We start from the raw sequence: 13,546 nt of genomic DNA, 5'->3' as shown, positions 1-13,546 counted from the left end.
TGGATCATATGGAGGACCAGAGTAGAGAGAATCTTTGAGACCAGGGACTCTTCCTTTGTGTAGAATTTGAAAAATTTAAACTGCAACTCCTGTGGTCTCTCTTTTTAGTCCTATCAATATGACAAGGTCACAGTGGGCAGTCCTGGAGACCAGATGTCTTCCTTGGGCAGAGAGAGCCTTGGTGGACGATCCCAGGCTTGTCAGGAACCTTCTGTCTCTGGGCTGAGGCAGGGAGCTAATGACCTGAGCCTGACAGAGCCGGGAGCTATAGTCACGGCCTGTCTCCCTGCATCCTCAACCCCTCAGCTGTCATAGAGGAAAGGAGCTTGGTAATCCACAGGAGAAAGAAGGTCAAAGGCAGGACCACTGCACAGTTGGAATGCAAAGGCACAGAATGGCAGCATGCACAAACCACAGGGGAGGAGTGGAGTCAACTACCAGCGAGATACCAGCACCAGGGAGAGGAGCTGGGCTCTTCACAGCCTGCTTCCTGAAGATGAGCACCCAAAGAGCTCTTCTTCCATGTGGAATCAGAATACTTTACAGTGGCTTTTGGACAAATAATGGCCATTTGGGTGCAGCACTTGGTCACTATTATTAACTCAAGAGTCTATTTTCAGATATCTCCACATCACAACCATGCTTCTTGCCTACACTTGTGATAGTTGGGTTATAAGTTTTTCTGTTGTGATGAAGATTTTGACAACTGGTAGTTTAAACAATATAGCGTTTTTATCTCTGTCACTCAACAGCACATGCAAAAGCAATTGAGGGCCAACATGACAGTTCCACAGTGCCTGGAAGCCAGGCACCTACTCCTTCCCACTAAACTTATGACTAGGAAGTTGTACAAGTCACTTCTGCTCACAACCCATTGGCCAGTAGTGGGTCACATGGTTACACCTAGCTGCAAGGAAGCCTGGGAAACGTAGTCCTTGGCTAGGCTGCCAGCTATTGATATGTAAGGAAGAGAATGTGTATTGCAGGACAGCTCACAAGCTCCACTGTACTTTCTTGACCACAAACTTTTCCAAACTAGGAATTGGAATCATTTCCAAAAGGTTGAGAATAATGCTTCAGGAGCTGTGACCACAAAGCTACTATCATCTTCCAGATTCTGGCCAGATGAAAACTCTGGAATTGTCTTAATTACTTCAATTACAGCAATTCAAAACTCCAAAAGGCACTTATGGAGAAGCTGCTCCCCCAAGTCATTTGGGATTCATGAAATAGAGTCCAAGCACTCCAGCAGTGGTATAAGAAGACTGCCGCCTTAGCAAGGGAGCACACGCAATGGGGAAAGAGTCAAACAGGAGGCACCGCTTTTTGGTGTGTGGGGTGAGGAATGAAACTCCTTCCTGTATTAGTTGCTTAACTCCAAGTGCTCTCTGACAGGCCTGGACATGTCTGTTTGCCTGGCTATACTTCAGGCGGAACGGCAATTATTCAACAGGGCTAAATGAGCACAACACCCGTAACCCTGAGCGGGTTAATGTGCTTAGATGTATTAGGAGTTCATTACCATAAAGAGAAAAAGCAAGCAGGCCAAAACTTCAAGGTCAATTATCAGCATGAGTCTGGAAACGAGAAGAGCATGTTTGGACACTTTGACTTCAACCATCCAATTCAGTAACCCCTCCCTCAATGACCCAGGCACAGGGGTCAGTGAAAGCATCTTCACCCCGGCCAGAGTTTCAGCTCATTCCGCCTCTTCAGCCCATGCTCCTAGATCTGAAAACAAAGCTTTTACATTTATTTATTCTAAAAAGTCAGACTTATCTTTGGACTTCACCCCGTCTTGTTCATACGCTCAAGCTGCAATTCCTTACAGATGTTTGACTCAGTCTCCTGTGTTGAAAGAGCCTTACTAGTCCCTGGTTTGGCTCTACTTGCTATTTATCCACTCGTCTTTGTGGCTTATTGTTGTATTGCTGACAACACTAGAAAATTCTCTCTTGCTCCCTTAACCAATATCTTCTTCGCAAACACGTTAGTTACAAAACACTGAGTAAAGTCTTAAAGAAGTTTTTTTTTAAAGCTGAAAAGGCAGTTTCCAAGGACAGGCCTGCCTTTATTTAAGCTTTTAAAAAATGTTTCCTGATTATGAAATAAATGCTCCTTTTAGTAAACTGGAAAGCACAGACGTGAATACACAAGAAAATAAACTTTACCCAGAATTCTACCACTCAGAGAAACCAGTGGCACCAGTTTTGGATCCTCCCTCATTTCTCTGAGAAAGTGCAGACATATGTTGTGTCAGACCTCACCACAGGCCTCCCGGGAGAAGCCTCATCTGACCCCCAGGGGGAAGGCTCCCTCCTGTCTTTTGCATCCTGAACGTCACTTTCTGAGCACTTGTATCCCGTATGCACATGTTTACTCAGGTATCTGTTCCTCCTTCCAGAATGCGAGGAGCTCCTTGAGGCAGTGACTACGTCTCATTCACCTTGGAATCCCAGGGCTGAACCCAAGGCAGGTGGTCAGTCTAAAAATGTCGACAACTTCCAGGTTCCCAAAGCCCAAAGGCCACAGTTGAGTCCAGATTTCAGAAATGCCTCAGGTCAGCTGAGCAGGCTGTTCTAACTGCCAGAGGTGAGTGCAATTGGGCAAGGAAATGTTTTAGGCAAGAAGTTTATGACCAAGGGGGCTGAGCCTCCATCTAAAGCCGCCTCTTAGCGGTTGCTTTTTGAATTACATACAAGTATTGGAAAATCTACTGACCCAGACAGGCAGCCACGTAGCTTGTGGTCTTAGGCCTCTAGCGGTCAGCTACGGGAATGAGAAGCCCCATCAGAGAGCCCCAAATATGAGATTTTACAGTACCAATCTCATCGCCTGCAAGAGGAGAGTAAGGAACATAGGCTATTACACCTTGTGGCCACCCTTCTATTGAATCGACTTTTTCAAATAAGAGTGAGGCCAAGTCAGTACTCAGAGAAGAAGCAGCTCTTGAAGGATCCTTCGAAGCCCGATGCTTGGCCGTCCATCAGCAGGTCCCCCGAACCTCAGAAATTCCATGTCGCACTGTACCGTGGTGTGCCACCTCTTGATATTCTCACCAAGTCCCAGTGAAGGCAGAACTGTAGGCATCAGTGTTTTGGCCTAACTTTTTTTTAGATAAGGATTTTTCCTGTTCAAATTATCCAAGAGTCCCTTTCAGCAACTGCAGTCCTCATATCTCTCTGAGCTAGAGCCTACCCTATTTTTTTCATGTAACTCAAAAATTTTTTTACATTTCAACTATAATTCAACGAGACATATTTCAGTGTATTCATAAAAGGTCAAGACTTCTAAAAACATGATGTTTACTAGAGGATTAGAAAAAACTTCTTATTATGGAAAATTTCAAATATAAAAAAAGTAGAATGGCAGAATGAACCTCTATGTCAGAAGGTTTCAAGACATCAATCCACAAAAAACCATATTTATCTACATGTCCAGACTTCCGACTTCCACAGACAAAATAGGTTGTTTTAGAGCAAAATATGAATATTATATTATTATATCCTTAAATATTTCAGTGTGTATCTCTAAAAGATAAAGCCCCTTTAAATAAAAATAGCCACAATACCATCATCACACCTAAGGAAATGAACAATAAATCTTTCATATCAACTGTTTAGTCATGCTTGCATTTCCCAAATCGTCTCATTGATTGCTTTTATATGGTTGGTTGGTTTGACTAGGGAGCTGTGAGGCCACTTTGCTTTGGCGGTAGTTAGAAGAGTTAGAGATGGGCTGAAAGATCAAGCTGGTAGGACCCTCTGATAGTCTTAACTAGAAGGAGCCATTAGGTGATCAGTCTAGCTAACAGTCAAGTAGTAAGCCTCCTAAAGCCTTCAAAACACATACAAATGTTACAACTTTTTTTCCTGAAGTGCAAGACGACTGTTAAGATCTTTCTCTACCCCAGTATTGAAATATTTTCAGAGAACACAATACACACACCCATTTGGTGGTCTGGTACCACAATCCATTTCTACTCTTGGTTTGACTCGGCACACACATCACCCGTCTGGTGGCATTTCTAGCTTGGTTTAGATTACTGGCCTACATCCAATGGGTAAAGGAAATGAGGGAGCAGTACTAGTCTTGGTAAGTGTGGCGCTCAGCAACTGCAACACGCAGAGATCACAAGTTAGGATGACTCAGCCTCTTAGTTTTTCCCCTAGAGCCAGAACAACTTTCAGGCTAAGTACCTCATTTTATTACATCCTCTAAAAAGGAAAGGCCACAAGGAAGCAAATGTCCAGGCTGTGAATACTAAAGAGGAAGCAGAAAAAGAAGCTGGTGATAAACACACTGTATTCCCGGAGGCTATGAGGGAAGAAAAAAAGACAGAAGGAAAAAATTTGACTGTGACTATCCCAAACCTGGATAAGCCTCAAGGACTTGATCAACAGGACAGTGTCAAAGAGTCAAAGCGCCTGATAGAAATGTAGATATATTATGATTGTTCATGACCAAGCACTCTTGGAATGGTCTGAAGGCTGAAGACAGACCTGGGTGATAAGAACAGAAAAACAATCCCCCTCAGGGAGTGAGCAGATGCGCCCCAGAGCTGCGACTCCTTGGCTTTCCTCCACAGCTACTGTCAAGTGTACACAGGGCAGTTCAGCCAACCCAGCTTAGCCCAGGTAGAGCTGCTCCCCATACAAGAAAAAAAGCGAAGCTTCCAGTGGGGCTCCACGGAACACCAAAGGCAGCCTCACAGCACAGCTAGCTGGAAGAGTGTGGCCAGCAGGCCACCCAACTCAGATGGTGGCCCAGCCAGTAAGCCAAATTGCTCAGGAAGACCTTCTGAAAACCAGGTCTTAGAGGCTAGAGCTTTCCCTTGAAATCCAAGGCGCCGAGACCTACCTGAGGTGGGGCTGCAGAAGGCTGCAGATGGACTCATCTGCTTAGAAGTTTTACCACATCCTGAGTTGCAATGTTTTAAACACTCAACCTCACAGCACTGCCTGACCCTTTATCCAGGAAAATTGGGAACAGGTAGAATCAGAAACCACAGTGACATAGGCAAGAATGGACACAACTTGAAACCTGCTCTGGATTATCACACCGTAGCCAGGATTTCCAGCCTGATAGGTCAGATGCCAGAGCAAAAAAAGCCCTGCTTTGTCCTGAGCACAGCAGTTTTGTCTTCTGTGCAGAATAAGAGTTTAGAGAGGTGTCCCAATTCCAGTAAGCCAGGTTCACAAGAGACCAGAACGTCACTACTTTCAACGCAATGGCAGCCCAAAGCTTGTCCTGGGTAAGGCAGCGGAATTCTCAAAAGGGCCCAGGGCCACAACTCAAGAAGGAAGGTACTGGGCTCAAAGGAGCCTTTCTTCCTCTTTCCTCAGCCTCCCACGGACCGGGAAGATTTGCTCTCCTCAGGGCAGACTTAGTCTGGGAGTTCTTAGCACTAGAGGATTGAGGGAAGTCTCCCGCACAGGTGTCCCCCTGCCAACTGAAAGCCCAAGTGTTGACAGGAAGAGCAAGAGCCTCTGCCTGTGAACTTGGAGTTGAAGGGAGCATTTGGCGATGACTCCAGGGCTACAGATTATGGAGACCAATTTGTACTCCGTCCCTTGCATGAACAGGCAGAAAGGACCCTAAGGAAACTTCCTTTCCAGGACAATCAGAAATCACGGCAAACTAAAAAGCAATCCTGATGACCTAATGGCCACCTCTGCCTGGGCCTTTGCTGGGAATATGGGTTAGGTCTTCAAAGGGGCTGAGGTGGGCTTGGGGAGACATGGTTCTGGACTTTCGACCCCACTTCAGTAAGAGAAATTATACTGTTTGTTCCAAATACTAAGTTTGTTTCTCAAATTTTATGGAAACAATGATCTGAGTACCCTTTGATTAGAGGAGCTGACCAGACGGTAATCTTCTCTTGGTACCTCATTCCTGGCCTTTCAGGACGCCCTGAGACCTATGAGGGTCAGGTCTTCCTTGGGAAGAAGAGGAAATTCTGTTCTCTTCATCATGATTTTGACAATCGGGGAGCCTGCCTGAGCCTTGCTCCAGGCTGTGTTTCATATAGTGGATGGTGATGTCGAGAAGAGATGGGACTCCTCGCCCTCCATCCCCTCACCACTCACCTGAGGGACACGGACAAGATCCTCTCCACCTCTATTCTCCGCTTCAGCACTTCTTTCACGAGGCCTTTGTCAGGACCCTGTTTGACCTTTTCTCGTCCAATTAAGTACAAGCACTTTGGAGTAAGAAGCAGGTCTCGCTTTACACCCTGTAAGGAGAGGCGCTTTAAGAAAGTGGCGGACAAGTCAAAGTGACAGCTGTTCACACAATCGGCATCTGTCACCAGACAAAGGGACACTGCCTTGGGTAGCAAATTTTCACTGCCATTGGTATGCCCATTCCATTTATCATCTACCCAGGTCCCTTAAGAATGAAAAAGGGCATTGTTGATGGTTATTAGGTTGACATGTATGAAATTGCTGATGTTTGACTTTCCCGACTTACAAAAATAGCAAATTCACATGCATCCACGTGAGATATGAGGCCAGCAGGTGGAAAGGGACAGTCCCAGGCAAACCAACACACATGGTGACTCTACCATATTATCTACTAGAGCGTGCTTCTCAACCAGGGATCCCTCAAGTATCCATGTAGATGCTTTTTGTGAGCCCACGAAATTTTTACTTTCTGAAATCGGTAAATGTTCATTTCAGTGACTAACTTAAAAATCTAATAAAAAGAAACTTTGGAATATGTGGGTTACCGACCACCTTATACCCAAACACTACTGAGAGCCCCAGTTACTCATGTTCGCATTCAAATCTGCCAGCAGAGCAGCTGTAAGGAGTGATTTGGTTTCAGCAAAATAGCATCATCTTCCTTGTTATATGAATCCTTGCTTATTTCATTTTTTTTCCTGACCCAAATCCAAACAAACAAAAAGCTCTTCCTGGGTCTGTGAACTACTGTGGCTGCAGATTTCATTGGAGCCCAGATCTTACTGGGCAAAAAAAAGAGTCTAAGGGAAGGGGTGGAAGTAAAAGAATCAGCTGTCCCTTTGGTGGTGGTGTCACGGGTAAGAACACTTTGCAGTATTGCTTGATATTCTGAATCTTTTGACCCAATGATTCCACGCCTATCAATTTATTCCAAAAGCATCCGCAAACGCACAAAGATATGTGTGAAAGGAAGCTCACTGTAACCTTTTCTATGACAGTAAACAAACAAACAAAAACCCCAAACAAAAAAAAAAACCCACTAAAAATGGATAATGAGAAATTGGTTAAAAATAGAGTGAAGCATCTGTTGAATGGAATATGATGCAGCTAAATAAAATAATTATATTGATATATCTATTAATCTGGAAAGTTCTCCCTGGCATATTTTAAGAAAAAAACAACCCAGGACATAAACCAGCACGGAATGTAGTCTCATTTTTGTAGAATTAAATATACAAATGCATGTTGTATAAAAAAGTTCTACACACAAAGTGTTGACAGCGATTTTTCTGGGTATAGGTGGCTATTTTCCTTTTGGCTTATCTGTATTTTCTAAGTTTTTCTACAATGAACATGTTCTGTTTTGGTAATAAGAAAAGCACAATTATGAGTGATTTTTAAAACTAAGGAATCTGTTCGGTGAACTCTCAGAGGCAGGAGGTCAGCACGCACCTTGAACCTCCTGTCGTACTTGGTCACTGTGTCTGCAAAATCGATCTTTTCCCTCTTGCCCACAAACTGCTGGAGTTCCGGGTGCTCCTCCATCCCGATGTAATCCCCGATGAAGTTCCTGTTAATACTGTTTCTCCTTCTCTCCTTCTTGTTCAACAGGAGGTCTGAGGCTGCAATTCCCAGAAGCGCAGAGAAAGGAGAGGGATTGGTTCCCCAGAGAAAGGAGGGAAATACTTAGTGTGGAAATACACAGAGAAGCTCTAAATGAATGCAAGATTTTTTTTTTCCTTTTTCTCCCCAAAGCCCCCTGGTACATAGTTGTATATTCTCAGTTGTGGGTCCTTCTAGTTGTGGCATGCGGGACGCTGCCTCAGCGTGGCTTGATGAGCAGTAGCCATGTCTGCGCCCAGGATTCGAACCAACGAAACACTGGGCCGCCTGCAGCGGAGCTCGAGAACTTAACCACTCGGCCACGGGGCCAGCCCCTGAACGCAAGGTTTTTAACACACAGCATGATATGCAAAGTCAAATGAACTTGTGACTTCACCTGAGCTCTAAATTCCTCTTGAGATTTGTTAAGTGTGTGAAACAAAATGACTCAAATACCTTCTTCTCGCATTTGGACGTACTTCTTCCGGGCTACGAACTTCCTCCAAGATTTCTGTATCACTCGAGCGTACCCATCATACTTCCTCTCTCTCATCTCTTCTAGAAGAAATAGCTGTGAACGTAGAGAAGACAAATGTGAGCCAATTCACAAGACCTGAGCATCACTTTTTGGGGTTATTTCAGGGACACTTGATTTTAGTCAAGGACATACGTGGAAAGCAGCTTCTCAGACTCATAAACAAATGTGAAAAAATGATTATTAGGGCATGTTGTTTAGGATCACTATAACTTTTGTATCTACAGATTTTTTAAACAAAAAAACATAATGGAAAATAGCTGGGTCTGAGAGTATTCAGTTGGACCTTAATGGTGTCTGCCCTACCTCGCTCAGAATCCCGGTGAGAATCAAATGAGTGACTCAACCTTCATCCACTTATTCCCCACCCTGGTCCAAAGAGGATACTAGGTGGTTAGGTCGAATGAGCTGGTGGAGGCTATTGTTTTGTGCTGCCTAAAGCCTCTTAATAGAATTTTCCAGCTTTTGAAGGAGCAGAGCTTGTGCTGCTGTGGAAGGAGGACTGCCTTACTGTCAGTACCATGAAAGTATAGATTTCCTGCCTCATAGGATTCCCCAAGGTGTCACTGGGCAGAGGATAATAACCACAGTGACCGGAGCTGGACCTACGATGTGCTAGTGAGGACTTGGATTCACCAAGAGGGGCTGAGACACTTTTGCTTAAAGACCCGTATCAGACACTGGCAGGTCTTGAAACTCAGGCCATTTTAACAATTAATACTAATTGTTGCATCCTACTCAATGAAGCTCTGGAATAATGAAGATGAAAGCAAAGAGCTGTAATGTACCGAGTACCCACTATGGGTCAGGAATCACCCTAGACACTTCATATGCACTATATCATTCAACCCCTCAACACCTAGACGAGCCGCATATTTCTGTGTCTCCATTTTACAGATGGGAAAATTGGAACGAAGCCTGGGTGGGGCTGGAAAGTGAACCAAGGTCTTCCAGGCTCTGTAGCCTCTTCCTCACTTTGACACAAAAGTCTTTCTCTGTAAATCGGCATTTGATCAACTCGCAGAATGGTGGGAAACTTTACCATTCACCTAGGAAGTGGTTCACATGACTCTCTAGGAAAAAAGAAAAGAAAAGAAACCAACAAAAATCCAAAGTAAAGAGGATGAATAGCCATTGCAAAAATGTTCCAGAAGTAAACAAGCAAATGTGGTTTGAAGGCAGCTGGGCTTGATCTGTGGTCTCTGTTTATCTGGGTCTAGCTTCAGGAGTCACATCTATCTCCTCCAGTCACTCAGCTTCTCCTTCTCTCAGCCCCAGCTGTGCAGAAAGACCTCAAACTCAAAATACCAAGGGAGGGGTCACTTCAATCCACAGCCTTCAGTGCCATATACAACAGGCATGAGGCATTTATTTCTCAGTACAAAAGGGAATACATGGTTTAACAACTGGACAGAATGTTTAAAATCTGAGCCCTGCGGTTGCCTGTTGTAAGAATATTCGTTGGTGTTTCTTATCTTGTGTGTTTGGTTTCTGAGTAAGTCTTGTTTTCGTCTTCTTTCCCAGAACTATTTTGGGAATGGCACAGAAAACACACTTGTGACTCAGAAAGGATGAAGAAACAACCAATTCCCAACATCCTATAGACTATTTCAAAGATTAGTTGGGTTTTAGGTTCTTTCCAAAAGCCATGGGGGGTGAGAAAGCAGGGAGGTTCAAGGAAAAAAGAGAGAGAGGGGGAAAAAAAATCATGGACACATGTAACAAATACACAAGACCAAACCCTTTGGTGCCTGATGTCTAACGTGGGTTCTTAAAAGCAAATGGGTTATTTTGTGTGTTCAGTGCATTTCCTGTAAAAGCCAAGGCAAAATCACAAGGTGGATTTTTAAAAACCAATTTTTGTACAAGTATTTGCAATGTCAAGGCTAGGTGTGGATGGATGAGTGATGGGGGAGGGGAGAGAGTAGTGGAGTGTGTGTGTATGTGTGAAAAGACAGGGGAAATGAGAGTCAAGTGACGGTAATAAAGCAACTGGGAGGAAGAAAGGAAAAGAAAAACCAAAAGTAAATGTTAATTTTGGAAGTAAAACCTCAAAGCTGAACTGAATCAGAAAAAAAAGAATGAAAAGCATTGAAGCTGTTTTTAATTATATGTGAAAATTTAGCAAGTTGAAAAAGCAAAAGTAGGTATAAAACAACAGAGGAGCTGCATTGTACTGATAAATCACTCCATCCCGTTTTAGAAAGAACAGGAACTGTTCTGTGGGATGCTTAATGGTGTATGACACAACATTTTCATTTTATATTTAGAAATGAAATTGCTGTGAAGCTACAAATAACTCAAAGTGGAAAATGCTACCACAAACTTTTCATAAATGGGTTCTATCGACGTGTGCCACTTATTTATTTAATAATTTTTATGGTTCATAAAGCCATTCAGTTACAGCCATATTCACTTCTGAGTCTCAGGCTGATCCTATGAGGCAGGCAGAACAGCAGCTGTAAGGTTCTCCATTCTTCTCCATTCTAGAGGAGAAGAAAACTCATTGCGAGGCCAGGATTTGCCTAAAGTTTCCATTATTACTCCAAGTTCTCATTTTATTTCCCCTTGCTCTGATGACTAACTTTGCCAAGTTTACCATAGACGATTGAAATGGAGTCTTGTGATTGTTATAGGAATCTCAAGAAATGATGATGTCAAACTTGGTTAGTTCTAGCAGTTTCTCCAACTTAAACAGTAATGTCTTTATTCCATAGCCCCAGAGCTAGTTGGGCAGAAGAAGTGAGGGGCTGTGTTGGATTCCTGCTCAAACTGAGATCTTCCTACGGACATTCATTAGGCCTACAGTGACCACACCCTCATTAGGAAACATAAAGAAGTTCCTAGAAATTAATCTGTAGAGATCTAGTAAGTTTGTGAATTGTAAAATGAATATGTTTGAATTCCTTCCTGGTAAATATTCATGCTCTATAAACCAGAGATTTCTCCCCCTACCTATTTGTCTCCTCACAGTCCTTTCCAGACTCCTTCATGGTCTTCAAGGTACAATCCTAGGAATTCTCACCCCCCTAGGTTCTCTCTGCATTTAAGGAGGAAGCCTGGGCCTGCGTGTAAATGACCTGTTTGGTATCACCCACGTGAGGATGTAGGTTTACCTAAGCCTCCTTTGTGGGACAAAGAAGTCCCTTTTTAGTTTAGACACTACTGGACACTATAAATACCTATAAGCACCTCCTATGAGCCACTCCCTGTGTGAGCTCTGAGTATACAATGGCATATAAACAGGCAGGGGTGCCTGACTTCAAGGAGATGGTCATCTAGAATGGGAGAGATACAGTAAGTAAGAAGAGAAAGAATCATATGATGACATCTCTATACACGCTGAGTGCCCTGAAGGTGACAGGGGAGCAGGGGTGTAGGGAAGGACCTACCCTTGGATTGGGAGCAGAAGGAAGCCTTCTTGGAGGAGATGCCCGTTAAGGCATTAGCCAAATGATAAGAAAAAGAAGCCAGCCATGTTGTCGGCAGGGGACCAGCGGAGGAGCTGCAGGGAGGTGGGGGTAGCACAGAGGAGAGGGAGGGGGTAGCACAGAGGAGGGGAGGGGGTAGCACAGAGGAGAGGGAGGGGGTAGCATAGAGGAGAGGGAGGGGGTAGCACAGAGGAGAGGGAGGGGGTAGCACAGAGGAGAGGGAGGGGGTAGCACAGAGGAGAGGGAGGGGGTAGCACAGAGGAGAGGGAGGGGGTAGCACAGAGGAGAGGGAGGGGGTAGCACAGAGGAGAGGGAGGGGGTAGCACAGAGGAGGGGAGGGGGTAGCGCAGAGGAGAGGGAGGGGGTAGCACAGAGGAGGGGAGGGGCGGCCGCGCACTCACAGACTCAGGCGCTTTGATGAACACTTTGCTCCTCCCAAGCTGGAACTGGTCACCGTCCATGTTGACGGACTGCAGCAGGTGGAGGACACCTTGTTTCTCATCTCCTTTCCACGAGGGCCAGGTGGCTTTGGTCAGAATGGCATACCTGGGAGGACAATTAGGGAGAGAAGGGTCAGGGTTACACTGGACCACCCCTCAAGGGCACCAAGTGCTACTGGGGTCCTGGTGAGACATTCCCCTCCATTCACAGGCTCAGGGATGGCCTTCGATGACCGGAGAAATCCCCTGGGTCTGGGATGCCCATTTCGGGGCTGCCTCCTACTCCGTCCCTATCTGACCATTTCCATGTTAACGCCCTGCTGAAAGTCTGCTTTTCCTTTCTACCACTGTCTAAAAATAGCACTGCTGAAATGTCAACAACGACACTCTTCAAGCAAAATCAAAAGGTCTTTTCTCAATATTGATTTCCCCAGAGCACTTAACAATTAATGCAAAGAATTTTGTACAGCTTCCCATAAGCAGCCATTATTATTACTATGTATCAACTTGCATGTTTGGGATTCTGTGCATCCTGAGTCACCAGGCCCTGGTGATCTGGTCCTTGGCTATTCTCAGCTCTTCTTCAATCTCGCCTCTCCTCTCCCTTTGGTTCACTGTGCTCCTGGGAGGAGGGCCTCTTTTCCTGCACACTGCTTCCCTCCTCAGAGCCTTTGCCCATGCTGTTCCCTCTACTACATGTGCTGTTCTCCAAACTCCTCCCAGGGCTGCTCCTGCTCAGGGGGACTCCTCTTCAGGAACACTTCCAGAGATCTTTCTGGACCCTCCAGGCAAAAATCACCCCTTGCTATTTTCTCTCATAGAAAATTTTTCTTCTTCTTCAGAGCATGTATCATAATTTGTAATTAATTCATGTTTGTGCTTATTTGGTTAATTTATGCCTGCTCCATGAGGACAAGTGGGTTCATCCTGCACACCAAGCACCTTACATAATGCCTGGCAAACAGCGGTAATAACTAACATTATGGCCCACATTTGCTCCCTCTGCATCAGGTGCTGTTCTTGGTGCTTTAGATGTATGATCTCATTTTATTCTTACAGCGATCTGATTGGGTTGGTCTTTCCATTTTGCGAGTAGGAAACACAGGCAAATAAGAGACTCCCTCAAGGCTCTTAGCCGGCTCAGAGCTGGGATGTGAACCCCCATCGGTCCTTTATTCACAGCACCACATAGAAGCCATGGATTGGTTTATATGCAAATATTTATCTTAAAGATTATACAGTCTACTACACAGATCTATGTTAGAAACACTAGAATTATATAAGAGGCTGACATAATAGAGGAGAGAGAAGTACATTCCGGGATGTCAAATACAGAAGGTACCAAAGACTTCA

General features: G+C 44.6%; 1 protein-coding gene across 1 annotated transcript in view; it reads right to left on the bottom strand.

Annotated features, from left to right (window-relative positions):
* The window catches only part of MYO1E (myosin IE), a 190,441-nt gene that overhangs the window by 26,251 nt on the left and 150,644 nt on the right, over positions 1-13,546 (bottom strand). Inside the window, exons 20-23 of the mRNA XM_023616529.2 lie at positions 12,155-12,299; positions 8,244-8,358; positions 7,638-7,807; positions 6,090-6,235 (exon numbers count right to left, since the gene is read on the bottom strand). Coding sequence (XP_023472297.1) covers positions 6,090-6,235; positions 7,638-7,807; positions 8,244-8,358; positions 12,155-12,299 — 576 coding nt within the window. The remainder of the gene's footprint in view (positions 1-6,089; positions 6,236-7,637; positions 7,808-8,243; positions 8,359-12,154; positions 12,300-13,546) is intronic.

The sequence above is a fragment of the Equus caballus genome, chromosome 1, assembly GCF_041296265.1.
Source record: "Equus caballus isolate H_3958 breed thoroughbred chromosome 1, TB-T2T, whole genome shotgun sequence".
Lineage (NCBI taxonomy): Eukaryota > Metazoa > Chordata > Mammalia > Perissodactyla > Equidae > Equus > Equus caballus.
Note: the sequence above shows the minus strand (reverse complement) of the source record. Positions and strands in the feature narration are given on the sequence as shown.